General features: G+C 50.5%; 1 protein-coding gene across 3 annotated transcripts in view; it reads left to right on the plus strand.

The window, feature by feature from the left end:
- Window positions 1-15,598, plus strand: part of GALNT18 (polypeptide N-acetylgalactosaminyltransferase 18) — a 288,108-nt gene that overhangs the window by 142,120 nt on the left and 130,390 nt on the right. For all 3 annotated transcript variants that reach the window (XM_006089610.3, XM_014456606.2, XM_023754535.1), the window contains exon 3: window positions 12,587-12,753. In XM_006089610.3, coding sequence (XP_006089672.1) covers window positions 12,587-12,753 — 167 coding nt within the window. The remainder of the gene's footprint in view (window positions 1-12,586; window positions 12,754-15,598) is intronic.

Here is a 15,598-nt window from a genome sequence, read left to right on the forward strand (position 1 = left end):
TGGAGAGCTGTTGGGGACCACTCCAAACAAGCCTGTGCGGAGGCAAAACAGTGCCTCTCCTTCTGTCAATTTCCATAAAAACATCCCCGCCTTGTCACAAGGTCATTGCTGGGCTTATCCTGCTTAACTCAGTTTGGAAACATCTTTTCAATATCTTTTACTATCATCCTATTTCAAATTATGCTGGCAAATATTTACGTAGCATGAGCCATGCTCTCTGGGACACGTTTGGCACTTTGGTTATATTAACTCTTTGACTCCCCACGGGAACCTCTGGAATAGATGCTAGACGCACTGTTTTCCTTTACTCCTTTCCTTACTCATACTCACAATACTTCCTGCCCCAGATGTGTAATTTTTCTCCACACATTAACCAATTCCCTGACACCGGCTGGGTGTCCTACAATTCAATTCCATTTCGACACTGTCTACCTGGAGTTAGCATCGGATCCCACAGGTTAAGGGCTCCGCACCCCTGTCTGCCCCCACTTCACATGCCAGGCACAAGTCCAGGGCTGTCACTGGTGACTGACTATAAATTGGGGTTCCCCCAACCCCTCCTTGGGTTCAGTAATTTGCTAGATTGGCTCACAGAGCTCAGGGAAACACTTGTGTTGACCAGCTTATTATAAAGGATATGATAAAGGACACTGATGAGCGGCGGGATGAAGAGGTAGCCAGTGCAGGACCTTCCGTGGAGTTGGGGTGGATCACTCTCCCGGTAGGTGGATGTGTGCACTAGCCCGGAAGCCATCGAAATCCCACACTGTAGGGATTTTTATGGATGCCTCATCACAAGGGCATGATCGGTCATTAACTCATTGTCCAGCCCCTCTCCTCCCTCCAAAGGATAGGAAGTAGAGCTGAAAGCTTCAAACTTCTGCTCAGCTCCTTTTCATAGCTGGTCTTTCTGGTAACCAGCCCTCATGTAGGAAGGAGCCCACCAGGAGTCACCTCATTAGGTCAGAAACTGCTCTTACTGTCCAGGAAATCCCAAGGGTTTTAGGAGGTCTGTGTCAGGAACCAGGGTCAAAGACTAAATATGAGCAGGAACAGCCCAATATCTATATATATAAAAATCCAGTGACCAGAACGCCGTAACGACTGATTGCTATGATGCCCACTGTGGCCAGCAAACCAGCCAATCAGGGGGTGGGGCCTGCCAGCCAACCTCCTGAAGCCCCTCCCCCCAGCCTGCCCCACCCCCGACGGGCCCCCACCACCCCCATTGGCCCACGGCCCCTCCCCCAGCCAGCTCCACCCCTGATTGGCCCCCCCCCCCACACCAATTGGGAGGGCCCCTGATGGCCCGGCCCTGATCAGGCCCCAATCGGGGCAGGCCCTCTGGCCAACCTCTGGCAGTCTCCTCCTCCCAACAGGCCCGGCCCCAATAAGCCCTGATTATGGCCAGGCCGGCCAGACCCCACCCATGCAGGAATTCGTGTACTGGGCCTCTAGTATATACATGTTTTTTATAATTTTACAGTAGCATTATTAGTCTCCATTTTACAGAAGAGGAAACTGAGTACAGAGAGATTATATATCCGCTTCAGGTCACTCGTTGGCAGAGCTGGGGTTTGAACCCAGCCAGTCTGGCAAAGGAGTTTGGGCTTGTGACTGTCACAGTGCTTTGGTGCCTTCAGGTGGCAGTTTGTGTCACTCTAAAGGGACTGGGGGCGGGGTGTGGCTGCTTTAACAGAGCACTCAGCTGATCAGTTCGTCCGGTGGGAAAGGTCTGCCTCTCAGTATTGGAAAAAATGTCTTAGTGAACATCAAACCCGTTATCTGGGTGGAGAGTGATGCCCCGGCTAGGGCGAATGTTGGATTTGGAGCCAGTGGGTGGGGGTGGGAGCACCTGGGGAGGAAGCCGGTGCTACCCGCCTGCCTCCAAGAGAGTCATGCCAGGTGACTGTTGCTTTCCAACCCCCGTGCCTCTCCCTCCTGTTACCTGTGGTTTCCCCTGGGGGACGTCTGCCCCTGGAGGTGTCCTTGGAACCTGCACTTTGCTCTTTGTATTCTTGGCTTTGCTCTTCCAAGTTCTAACCCTGACGTTATGCTTGGCTTTATTTCTGGACCAGAAAGTGGATGTTCCAGATCCTGCCCCATCCTTCCTCTCCTCACCTCTGGCCATCCCTTTCTCTCTCTCTCTCTCTCTCTCTCTCTCTCTCTCTCTCTCTCTCTCTCTCTCTCCTGAAAGATGACTTACCTTGCCACCTATCTGAGAGAGGACCGAATTGTGCTCAGTGCCTTATACATAGGACAAGACATAACCAGAAGGAAAAAATGTCCATCTAACTGGTTGCTAGACTCATTAATTTATTTATCCAATAACCATTATTGAGCACCTAGTGTGTGCCAGGCACTGAGTGAGCGTGAGCCAGGGAAACCTCAAGGAGCTTCCGCTGCAGTGGGAATCCAGAGTGCAAGGCAGGCGATTGAACACCTGCCCACAATCCCCCGGCCTCCTCGGGGAGGAGTCATCCTCGCAGGTTTCTAGTAAGTCAGGGGCTGGACTCAATGGCCCACAGAAACCTGTCCTTCTGTGGCCTCTCTGGAAGGGAGACAGGACCTGCAGAGTGGTGTCTGCAGGGAGCCTCCCTTTACCTGTTTGATCCCCTCACCTGGGAGAGGAGGACAGGGGAGCAGGAAGTCAGCCGGCAGTTCTTTCAGCCTCATCTGGGCTCTTTGGGCAGAGAGAGAGGACAAACTTTCTCTGGGTACCAGGATACTTTGCTTTTGGGGAAATCAAAATGCCGTTCGTTCTCCCTGTGTTGTAACAAGGTCACTGGCCATCCGGGTGGGAAAACCTGGGGACACTGGACATTGGCTATATCGCCGGTGAGCCTTCTAGACCTCAGCCCATGAGAAACTTTGCCAGATCTGGGGGGCGGGGGGGGGGGGCTTGCCTGCTTGCTTCCTGGGTTGAGAAGATACCAGGACCTCAGGACTGAAGGGGAGAAAAGCCGAATCTCAGCCTGGCTGGGCGTGGCTCTATTGCTCATGCCCCCCGTGCAAGCTCCAAACCTTCTTGTGGCTCCTGCTCCCAGCACCCATCCTCCTCCTCCTTATCTGTAGGCACCAAAGTAACCTCCCAGGAGCCAAAAGAGAAAAAGGAGAAAACAAGCCTTGATTGGCGGGTGGACTACAGAGGTATATCATTTGTCAAAACACATCAAACTGTGTACTTAAGATCTGTGCATTTTTGCATGTAAATTCAGCATCGGGGATGTGTGTGTGTGTGTGTGTGTGTGTGTGTGTGTGTGTGTGCTTTTTTTAAAGTGAGGGTATGAGAAAGAGATCAGGGAAGTCCTTTGCCTGAGAGGTGGAGAGGGAGGATGGAAGAGACATCTTCTGAGAGGTCGATGGGTTTTGAGAAGACGGTTGTGGTTGTGGGGAAGGATGATCGTGGGGGTGGCGGTTAAAGCAAGCTTGCCACCCCAGTGACAGCGGCTCAGGCAGGTGGCATGTGGGTGACCACAGTTCCACAGCAGCAGGCACACACTGAATTTTTTCCTACGGGCAGTGGTTGTTATTTCCAAACAGAGCCCGGGGGCACTTGGGGGAGAGTAGGAGAAGGGGCCTTCCAGTGCCAAGCTTCAGGGCTGTCATGTTGCCATGGCAACTCTCTGGCCTTCCTCCAAGGTAGCTCAGGGCAGAGCCTCGGGCAGGTGCTGCTTCCTGCCTCTTGTTGGCAGATCCTCAGAGGCTCCTGAGTCAATGATGTCACCTTTCTCTCCAGCAGTCCCCTGAGGTCCACTCCCTCCCTTGCAGGGGGTAGGTGGACTGGCTCCTCCGTTGACTGGTGGGTTAGGGCCTGAGGCTGCGGCATGAGGGGTTGTTAAAAGAGAGACTATTTTCTGCAGCCCCAGGTGGGAGCAGCTGGGACAGATGCACACCCACACACCCACAAAGGAGCCCTGGGCCCTGAGCTGGAGAAACCATGTGTGAACATCCAAGAGGAAAGGAGCAGGCCAGGATTACAGCAGAGAGAATGCGTCCTGGAGCCAGGGGCTCCGTCCGTCTCGGAGCAGGTCAGGGTCCATCCAAGGTGACCGTGGGTATTTGCTACCACCACCCTGGGTGTGGCCACAGGTTTGCGTGTATGGATTGGAGTACTGTGGGGTCTTCATGGTCTCTAGATAGACATCTAAGAGCTCAGTTTTAGGGGCCAGGAGGACTGGCTTTATGGGTGTGTATGGTGGGTAGAATAATGGCCTCCCTAGGATGTCCATATCCTAACGCCCAGAACCTGTGAATATGGTGTGTTATGTGGCAAAGAATGAAGGTTGCAGATGGAAATAAAGGTGCTAATCAGCTGACTTCAAAATGAGATTCTTCTGGGTTATCTGGATGGGCCCAATGTTATTGCAAGGTCACTGAAAAGTGGAAGAGAGAGTTAGAAGAGTCAGAGATGGCAATGTGAGAAGAACTTGACCAGCCACTGCTGGCTTTGAAGTTGGAAGAGAGCCATAAGCCAAGGAATGTGGGCAGCCTTTAATTGATTTTTTTTCTTAACAAACCCACAACCTTGGTGTACTGGGACGGTGCTTTAACCAACTGAGCTACCTGGTCAAGGGCCTGGGCAGCCTTTAGATAGATACTGGAAAAGGCATGCACACATTATCACCTTGAGTATCCAGAAAGCAATGCAGCCCTACCAACTCCTTGATATTAGCCCAGTGAGACCTCGAGAATGGTAAGATAATAAATGTGTGTTGTTGTAAGCCACCAAGGCTGTAGTAATTTCTTACAGCAGCAACATCAGTGTTAGGAAACTAATATAGCGTGCAACAGGATCCCAAGAAGGCTGCAAGGGCTCTGCACTTGGCTTAAAGTTCTTTGCTCACTTTGTTAAAATTTTGAATAATTTTTTAACAGGGGCCACCATAGTTTCTTTTTGCACTGGGCCCCACAAATTATGTAACTGGTCCTGGGGGAGAGGGGGCGAGCTCCAGGTATCAGTGCTGTGCAAACTGCTTAATGTCTGTTTGTTTGTTTGTTTTGTGTGTGTGTGTGTGTGTGTGTGTGTGTGTGCATGTGCGGCGGGGGGGTGTTACTGAATTTTGTCCTCACATCTCTCTGAGGTAGTTATTTTCATTTTATACAGTAGAATCCTGAGTATTTGAAATGTCAAGAAACTTGTTTAAGTTCCCACAGGCAGTATGTGGCAACCAGTAGTTTTACCTCGGTCTTGTGTCTCCAAACACTCCCTCAGCTCCCCTGGCTCACACTGCTCAGGTGAGCTTTTCTAGTTTGGGATCTTGGCTCCGCGGAGATGACCCAAAGTCTGTGGAAAGGGTGTGCTCCATGAGGGCAGCCTCGGGGCCAAGGGGTCAAATAAACACCCTTAGGTAATGATTCTGCTGTTGCACTGAAAATGCTAACTGCACAAACACAGTTGGGGGGAAATAGTTATTGACTAAAGCAGTCTGGAAAAAAATATTTCTGGTTCTTAGTAAATGTTAAGCTCATTATGGGCCAGTAGTGTCATGTGGTTGTTCTTAAAGGTGGCGTAATCTTGAGCTGTATATTCTTTTAATCTTTATTGATTGATTGGTTTGAGAGAGAGAGAGAGATTTGTCGTTCCACTTATTTATGCATTCATTGGTTGCTTCTCATAAGTGCCCTGACTGGAGAACAAACCCACAACTTTGGTATATCAGGACAAAGCTCTAATCAACTGAGCTACCCAGCCAGTGCTTCAGCTATATTAATAGAGGTATCTCTATCATAAAAACCTCGTGATCGTGATGCCGTCACAGTGGAACGACCAAAGACTGGTCACCAAGAGGCTGAGTGTGTGGGCGCTGGCAGGGACTTGACACTGGCATGGGTGGGCGGGGCTGTGAGCATGGCAAGGCCACACATGCTGGGCTTCTAGTAACGTCTTAAAAAGGGGAGGTGACAGTTTTGTTTTTCTCTGCTACTCAGATCACAACTGCAGAAATGGAGTAAAAGGGATAAAAAGAAAGTAGAATATGTTCAGAGGAGAACAACCTAGGAGAAGAACTGGATAACATGACAAGCAGATGAAGCTTCTGCTTAGATTAATATTTATTAATAGAGTAATATTTAAAACCTGATTCCCTGGGTTCCAAGGTCAGGTCTCTCACTTATAAGCTGGTTGACTTCCAGCAAGTTACTTAGCCTCTCTGAACCTTGGTTTTCCTGTCTGTAAATTAGTGATAGTAAACAAAGATTACATCCTACATAATAAAACCCTAATATGCAAATTGACCGAACAGCAGAACGACCAGCAGAACCACCAGTCTCTATGATGCACACTGACCACCAGGGGCAGACGCCCAATGCAGGAGCTACCCCTAGTGGTCATTGCGATACTATAGGGGGAGTGCCGCTCAGCCAGAAGCCAGGCTCATGGCTCGCGGGTGCAGTGGTGATGATGGGAGTCTCTCCCACCTCCACTGCAGGCAGGCGGTAAGGAGTGAGGGGTCCTGGATTGTGAGAGTCCCAGACTATGAAAGGGTTGTCTGACTGCCAGCTTAGGCCCGATCACTTTGGGTCTAAGCCAGCAGGCGGACATTCCCCAAGGGGTCCTGGACTGAGAGAGGGTACAGGCCAGGCTGAGGGACCCCCCCCCCCTATGCACAAATATCATGCACTGGGCCTCTAGTTGTAATATATGTAGAGCTCTAAGAACACTGCCTGACATGTAGTAACTACTCTTTAACTTTTTGTTACTTTTATTACCTGGGTCTCTGATTTGCAAAAGAGATGTCTTGGGGGATGCTATTATGACTTTAACTACCTGAAGGACCACTATGTGGACAAGGAGCCCCACAGGACAGGCTACCTGCCCTGGTGCTGGTCAAGACAGACCAGACTGAGGCCCCCGAGCGGGACTTCTCCCCCACCTGCATTCTGGGCATCAGAGGCTGAAACCAGCCTGGACTTCCTTTTCCTGACACACAGGGCCCACCTTCCCTCTCCCCACAGTCCTCAGCTCTCCTTGCCACAAACTTGTCCAGCTCACCAACAAACCCACCACGTGGAGACACTCAGTCCCCGTGAGGCTTTTCCACTACGCCAGCTGACTTCTGTGCCCTGAGAGTGACTGGCTGTCCATGAAGCCCAGGGATTCCATTTTCCCTGCACTTCTTTTTTAAAAAATATATTTTTATTGATTTTAGAGAGGAAGGAAGAGGGAGGGAGAGTTAGAAACATCAATGATGAGAGAGAATCACTGATCAGCTGCCTCCTGCACGCACCCCACTGGGGATCGAGCCCACAACCCGGGCATGTGCCCTTGACCAGAATCGAACCTGGGACCCTTCAGTCTGCAGGCCGACACTCTATCCATCGAGCCAAACCGGCTAGGGCTCCCTGCACTTTTAAGATGTGGGAACAAATAGTCTCCCTGCTTCCTGTTGACTGTTTATGTTTTTAATGACTCGTTTCCCTGTTGTCCTACTTGGAATCCAGGTCTGAGATAGCAGTTCCTCTCTCTAAATTGGTAGTCACCTGAAAGGATGTTTGTAGAACTTTTTTTAAAAACATGTTTTTATTGACTTTCAGAGAGAGAGGGAGAGGGATAAAGATATAGAAACACTGATGAGAGAGAAGCATCATCAATCTGCTGCCTCCTGCATGCCCTCCACTGGGAACCGAGCCTATAACCCGGGCACATGCCCTGACCTGGAATTGAACCAGTGACCTCTTGGTTCATGGTTCGATGCTCAACCACAGAGCCACACTGGCTGGGCAGAACTTTTGTCTCTGGATGAAAGCTGGATGTCTTGATGATCACATCTATTTAGTAGTTTTCCTGTCGGCGATTCCTGTGCTGGATTCTGTTCCTAGATCAGCTGGCCCATTTCTCTTCCTTACAGACTGTTAAAACTCCCCATTCTCAGATGTCCACCGTCTCCTCCACATCTGAGCTAGAGGGGGTGTCTTGCCCGATCCACGAAGGCCCTGCCACCATTATCCTCTGCTTTACCCAACTCTGGCTTATTGGATGGTCTGTTCTTATTGTTGCAGTCAGGCAGGGAGTAACTGTTCAACGCAGCAATTCCTGTTCTATCGGATCATGGTGGGATTCCCACCCCAGAACTTTCATGGGCCTGAGTTGATTCTACCATTCACCATGCAAGTATTTATTAGTTTTTTTCATTCAGCCATACACCCGGGGCTTTCTAGGTGGACATTGTGGGAGGCACAGGGGGTACCTGGTGAGCAAAGCAATCCGGAAGGGTCTGGAAGAAGCTACAAGTGTACCATGCATGGTCAGGGGAGGATCAAGCAAGTCCTGGGGGTGCAGGTAGGATGGTGGAAGGGGAAGGTGGGGTGGACATCGATGACTGAAGGGCTAAGAGGGCACTGTTGACCCTGGGGCCAAGTGGTTAGCAGTGCCCCTGACCCCCTGTGCTGACCACAGTTGCAGGAAGGGCCTCTCTGGGGTACTTGGGGGAGTGGGTACGTGGGAGTATCATCTTCTCACTGCTTGATTCAGGTAGGTCCCCCCTCCACTCCCAGAACCCTGACATAGTTGGACCTGGTTCCTCATGTTCATTGGCAGATAGACCCCAGCTCATATTCTACTTGATATGCATTCTGGAGAGGTCTGGCCCTCCTTCCACCCAGGTCAGGCGGCTCCATGGGCGGGGAGCTTGAGGTCAGGGAGGAGAGACTCTGAGATCCAATCCGGAGGCCTCTGGCTGCTGCCCTGGGTGATACCCAGGGGCCAGGAGCCTGGGTTGGCCTCATTCCGTCTGCACTGCTTCCCGGCCTCTCGCAGTAATGGCACTGAAGCTTTTGATATAAACTTGCCTCATAAATAGCTCAAACAGTCTTGGGGGGTTCTGCTGAGAGGCTCCCTACATCGCTGCTCCCGTCCCCACACCGCCTCTGGGTGCAGAGATCGATAAAGTCGAGTTTATCATGACCATCAATTCTCACTGATAAGACAGCCATAGTACTCCCCTCTCAGAAATGCCTTGTTTTTATCTCTCATGGAAAATGGCTCGACTTTGAACAAGAATGAGAGTAAAAAGGGGACTTTTGTGGCTTGATTTTATAGGAGAAGGTGCCTCTTCTCAAAATGAGTAAGGGATTGGTCTCATGCAGCCAGGCTTTCTCCAGGAGTGTCGCTAGGGAGGGACCAGGCACACCTTTGTGGCTTCCCTGAAGCTCATGTCCCGGCCCTTCTCTGGAGAGGCACTCGGGGAAGCAGTGTGTGGGGAAGACGCCCAGAGCAGGCAGGAGGGCAGGGCCTGGGAGCAGAGGGTGTGCATGGCCAGACCTGGAGGACCAGGTGCTGGGAGAGGCCATCTCCGCAGTGTGACTCGTGTTCATTGGCAGATAGACCCCAGCTCCTATTCTACTTGATAGGCATTCTGGAGAGGTCTAGCCCTCCTTCTAGAGGTATGATGAACAGTTCCCAATATTGGGACACGCTCGCTGTCTCTGGAGAGGCCAAGCATTCGGTGGGGACCAGTGCTGGTTGGTAGACAGAACAAGTGCCAGACTCTGGCACAGAGGTGGTGGGAGGGCCAAGGATTTAAGGAGATCAGGACATTGGGTGGGGGATCACTTAATTACAGTGCAAAGAAACAGGACTGCTGAGCCTGAACCTGAGGGAGCCGCACGTTCAGCAGGGAAGGCAGGGGAGGGGGAAGCGACTCTCCTGCAGGAGAAGGTTTCTAAGAAGAAGGAACATGCTGAGATCAGTAGCCTGAGTGTAAAATGTAGGCCTTCTACAAATAAACAAACCTGTTAGTTTTGTTCAATTCCAGAAACTTACCATGTGCCAGTCCCTGGTTTCAGTTTAGAAGGTAACACAGTGCAAAGTAAACTCCTTACTCTCAGGGAGGGTCCTTACAGTAGAGGGAGACAGATGGTAAACAGAGAAGTGATGCACTAGACTAGGTGTCTGTTATGTTCAAAGGTTTGTCATATAAAAAAACACACCTTATGTTCAAAAGAGACTTTCATATGAAAATAGTGATCAGCAGATTTTCACTTGAAAAATGGATACATTTCCATTCTGCTTGGAGAAAGGCCATCAGGAGCCCCCTCAAAGGTGCTGGGGCTCAAACCATCAGGACCCGCAGGGCCATTGCTGGGAGAAATCCACCGTGGTCTCCTGGGAAGTAGGACACGGAGTAGTTATGTTGAGAATTAAGAAGGGAAGAAAGCAGGGGAAGGCAGTTACCCTCTAACTCTGGAAAACACCTGGGAACACCTGGAGCTCTGGCCCTCGAGGTCTCAGAACTCAGGGGACACCTCCGCGGAAGGGCAAGCAGACGTAGGGTCACTGTCCTCATGCTGGTGGAGTTAGCGGGGAGGACAGTGAGCCAGGCCCAATATACTGGCCTTACTGGGAGCTGTTCATCAATCACACTTTCAGAGAAGAAAAATAAAGGTCACGCGGGAGAGGTTTGACCGTACGTGGTATTTTTAAAATGCAATTTGCAAGTGGGTTGTGTGTTAATGCTTAGTTCAGTTTCCACGCAACAGAAAGGCCAGCTGCTGGCCTCCACAGTCATAAATAAGCACAAGCAAGAAGAATTGCTTGGCTGTTAACCACAAACCTTTTAATTGCTATCATAGAAATCGTATTCACAACAATAAAAAAATGTTTAAAAAGGGTAAACACTTTTTAAACTGCACCTCCCTGCACCTCCCCCTCTCCTTTATCCCTTCTCCGCAGTTAAAGGAGCTGCTTTGCCTCCCTGGCCTGGGCTCCAGTCACAGCATGTTCCCTCCTCCCACTGGGCCTTTGAAGGGCTCACCTTGAGTGATATTTAAGTTTCTGATCAAATCTCTCCTCCTCACAGAGCCCATCCCTGACCCCTTCTTCTAGAACAGCGGCCAGAGCATCACGCTGACCTCTTACTACCCTGTGTAACTTTCCATCTCCGCACTTACACGAATCTGTGTCATTTGTTTGCCTCTGTGTTTACCTGTTTCCCCGGACAAAGTGTAAGCTCCACGGTTACAGGTACTTGATCCACACCTCCCTGCAGCCTCAGTGCAGAACTGCCTCGTGGAAGAAGCTCAGTCCACATTAATTCCATTAAATGTAACAGTGAACGAATTCGACACCAACCTGTTAACCTGAGGGTTTTATGAAAATTGTAAGTATGAAGCAGATTTGGGAAAAGGCTCCACTCTTTCCCTTCCTCCACCCCTTTTTGGTGAGAGACAAGGAGAGCTTGAAATAGAATGGGAGAAGTTTCTGTAAATTTCTGGTAACCATAGAGACGGCGATTTTAGTTTATTAATCTCCTCCTCTTCAGCAGGCGGGGGCCCCACGGTGATTTCTCCGAATCGCTCCGCGCTGGTTATCCCACAGACTTCCTCATTAAGGAAGAGCAGGCCCGTGCCTATCCTGCAGCACGTTAATTACTGACGAGCAGGAGCCCTGTGCTATTATGCTCATTAGTGCACGCTCTAACCTGGCTGTGCCTCCACATGGGAGCAATGCAACGCGGTCACCAGCCCTGACCATGGAGCCCTCAGTGGTCGGTGGTGGGAGTGGGCAGCCTCCTGTCTGAGCCCAGGGCCTGGGACAGGGCTGCCGTTCAACCCCCGAGGATGGGATCTCAGTGCCTCTGGAACGGCGGCAGAGAAGGGCACCAGCGGTGGTTCCCTGGCCACTAAGGCAATGCTTGCAGGGAAGGAACTGGACACGTCTGTCAACCATGGCACTTCTTGTTCTTTGGCCTCTTTGTGGCGTCTGATTTCAGGGTTGCGTGTTCCTCTTCCCACGGGGAATGGGGTGCAGACTTTCATGAATTTGCCTCATGTCCTTTGGGTTAAAGATCTCCAAATGGCTTCAGGGTTTCAGTGAGCGAGGGGGGAATGGGGCAGTTAAAGGCAGTCTCTCCCACAATTATTTCTTCTTCAAGAAAGAACCCTGGTGTAGATATCAGAAGCCCAGCGTAGATATTCTCTCTTGGCAGCTGACTCCTGGCGGGGACTCAGCCTCTCTGGGCCAAAGTGTCCTCATCTGTGAAATGAGACGGGACTTGTCCTTCCATCCTCCTTCATTCATGTTGAGACTCTGACTTCAACCTGGTTCTGAAGGCTGGACCCCTGTGATGAAGGAAGGGCAGGGAGGCCCAGGCAGTATGCCTGCTGGAGAAGCCAGGGTGGATTCCGGCAGCAGAAGGCCCTGGGAGGAGACATGGTTCCCTCCTGAGGCAGAGCATCTGAGGTGTGGCCTCACCTAGGCACTGGCTGCCATTTTGGAAACACTGAGACTTTCCTTTGGTTGTATTTTCTCTCCCGTTTGTTTTAGAAATGTTGAGTCATTCTTCCAGTAAACACTCAGTGACCACCTACTGGGTCCAGGCTTTGCACTAGGTGCTAAGGGCACAGCTATTCAGCTGGGATAGTCTTTGACGCATTCAGATCCTGTTGTGGGGCAGTTTTCATGGTGTGAGCTGGTCTGCTGCACACTTGGGGGTTGGCTTCACTGTATCAAAGAAGAGGCCTGTGAAGAATCAGGACTCCTGAGCCCTCCAGGAAAGCTGGAGCCAAGACATAGGGTGGACCAGCACCTGGGGTGCCCCCGAGGATTCCCTGAAAGATGTAAGGTCCTGGTTCTCCTTCTTTCCAGGTGCCGCAACCTCTCATTCCCTGCCAGCCTGCCAGAGGTGAGCATCGTGTTCATCTTTGTCAATGAAGCCCTCTCGGTGCTTCTGCGCTCCATCCACTCGGCCATGGAACGCACGCCTTCACACCTGCTCAAGGAGATCATCCTGGTGGATGACAACAGCAGCAACGGTGAGTGTTTGAGCTCCTCGCTCCGTGGCTGACCCTTGAGCAGAGGGGTCAGCCTCTATTCGGGGTTCTCATTTTCTCAAGGCTCTCTGTGGCGGCTCCTGCTCTGGGACGTTGCCTCCGTGATGAGAGATTCATGGTGGTCAGTGCTCTGGAAGGTGCACTCCATAGGTGTGCCCTCTTTGCATCCCACTGAGGCCTGGTCCCCAAGCTCTGTCTTACCAACCTTCCTCTCTTCCCTCCAACATTCTAGTGTAATGAGATCAACAGCCCTGACCTCTACCCCGACCACATCCACGGTGGACGTGGAATTGGAGCTGTGTACACAGAGTAATTGGAGTCATTGACTGGGAGGAGAGGGTTGGTGAAGTGAAGAGAGAAGAACAGCAAATAGAAGTTGAGAGATGCTGAGTGTAAGACATGTAGGAGTCAGGAGGAAGAGGGCTGAGACACAGGGAAGGCACAGCAGGAGAAACTGGAGGACACATATTCCACAGACAGAGAATTTCAGGAATGAGAGTCATCTGTTTGAATGAACCCACAGGCAGGTGGAAGAACACAGTCTGGGAAGAGGCCAGTGGGTTTGGAAGGTGCAGAGCATGCAAACCTCAGCAAGAAGCTTTCAAGACTTGGCATGCAGCTGTAGAAGCCAGGTGAAGGTGAAGAGCAGGCATGGAGGTGGACTTTTCTGTCAGGGATTTTAACTGTGAAAGAGAATCAGGAGCCAAAGTTTTACATACACACACATATAGACAGACAGATTTAATTACAGACATTTAATTAAAAATAATTGTAAAAAATTAACCACAACCTACAGCAAAAAATATATTTATATCATGACCCAGGATGACATGCCTACTCACACCCAATTGTATGCACATGCTATTGAAACAAAACTTTTAAGAAACAATAGTTACCCTTATAATGGGTGAAGCATGCTATTTTCTATTATAGTCTGGTCTGTGTTGCTCAGGTGTATTGTATTGTATTGTATTGTATTGGGTGTATTTCCCTTGTTTGAAAGTAAAGTTGTTCTCGAGACCCTGACTGCAGGTTAGAATTGCTTGGAGAACTTTTAAGAAGTCCAGGTGGCCATCCCTTAGCCCTGGTGATTTATTTTTTTTAATATATTTTATTGATTTTTTACAGAGAGGAAAGGAGAGGGATAGAGAGCCAGAAACATCAATGAGAGAGAAACACTGATCAGCTGCCTCTTGCACACCCCCTACTGGGGATGTGCCCGCAACCAAGGTACATGCCCTTGACCGGAATTGAACCTGGGACCCTTGAATCCGCAGGCTGATGCTCTATCCACTGAGCCAAACCGGTTAGGGCTAGCCCTGGTGATTTAATGGGTCTGAGGAGCAGGTGCCTGTGGCCCTTGGCCCAAGATGGGGGTACCTGAGTCCCTTGAGGCCAAGGGATGGAGCAGGGCCTGTGAGGAGGGAGGAGAATGGGGTCCTGGGCACAGAAACCAGGGTTGCCTCTGGGAAGAAAGGGCCCATCTTTCTGCCCTTTGGGAGGATCAGATGGGTGAATAGGGAGATAGCTGGGGCAATGAGGAGTGTGGCAATGGGGGCTGAGGCTGGCAGAGCAATAGCACCCTCTGGTTTGCAGGACTCTGCATGGGTGGAGGGCATGGTGGGAAGGGGTCTGGTGCCAGCTGGAGAGCCCCTTGGGGAATAGGACAGGAGGGACCAGTAATGGGGTTCCCTGGGAGCAGCCTGAGCTAAGCTCTCAAGAGAAGAGGAGGGACACTTGAGACTGGCTGTTGGAGGAAGTGAGCCGTCTCTGGCCTTACTTAGCAGAGAACTGAAGGATCCTTTGCACCGGCCCTGCCTGACTTGCGTGAGGGCGGCTGTGGCCATGTCCTGGGCAGGCTCCATTTGGGCCTGCTTCTCTTGGCACCATCTCACTCAGCACAGGACTGCCATTTATCTCACATCAGGCCTCTGTGCTCAGTTCACAAGCATTTATAGAGTGCCTGGCTGGGCCAAGGGCATGAGGGAATGATGGACCAGACCTAACCCCTGACATCAGGGAGTCATGCAAATGAATGTAAAATAGGGATGAAACATAACAGGACTCGGTTTCCAGTCTCAGGTCTACCACTTCCTGGTCTTTTACTTGTTTTTTTGTTTTGTTTTGTTTTGTTTTGTTTTTAATATATCTGTATTGTTTTCAGAGAGAGGAAGGGAGAGGGAGAGAGAGACAGACATCAATGATGAGAGAGAATCATTGTTTGGCTGCTACCTGCATACCCCCAAACTGGGGATCGAGCCTGCAACCCAGGCATATGCCCCAACCAGGAATCAAACCGTGGTTCATAGGTCAATACTCAACCACTGAGCCACACTGGTCGGTCTGCTTTTTGTTTTATGTGCCATGTGGGGACATCAGGCCCTGCCCTGTCCATCCCATCGTCACTGAGGATAAATTGAGGGAATGGGAGTGAAAGTGCATATGAGCTGTGTGGTTCTAAGAGTGAGTTAAATGACAATAATAAAAATAGCAACATTAACAACAATACTAGCTGGCATGGAGCCTCTGCTTAGAGGCAGCCCGTGCCTTTCTCTCTTTTCTGGGGGGAAGATCAGAGAATTTGTCATTAGGCCAGCTTTTCGGTTCCAGCTCTTTGTAGCTTCTTCCTAGCTGTGAGTTCTTAACCTCTGTGAACCCCATTTCCCTTATCTATAAAATTGGGATGTATAATTCCTACCTCGGGGATTGTTCGGAAGCTTGGATGAGATAACGCAGGATGGAAGGGATGTTGGCGTTTAAAACGGTAAGTGAAGCAGGAGTACGCAGCTTTCAGAATGAATCCCTTGCTAAGCCTTCCTTCCCAGGC

This window comes from Myotis lucifugus, unplaced genomic scaffold (assembly GCF_000147115.1).
Source record: "Myotis lucifugus unplaced genomic scaffold, Myoluc2.0 scaffold_61, whole genome shotgun sequence".
NCBI lineage: Eukaryota > Metazoa > Chordata > Mammalia > Chiroptera > Vespertilionidae > Myotis > Myotis lucifugus.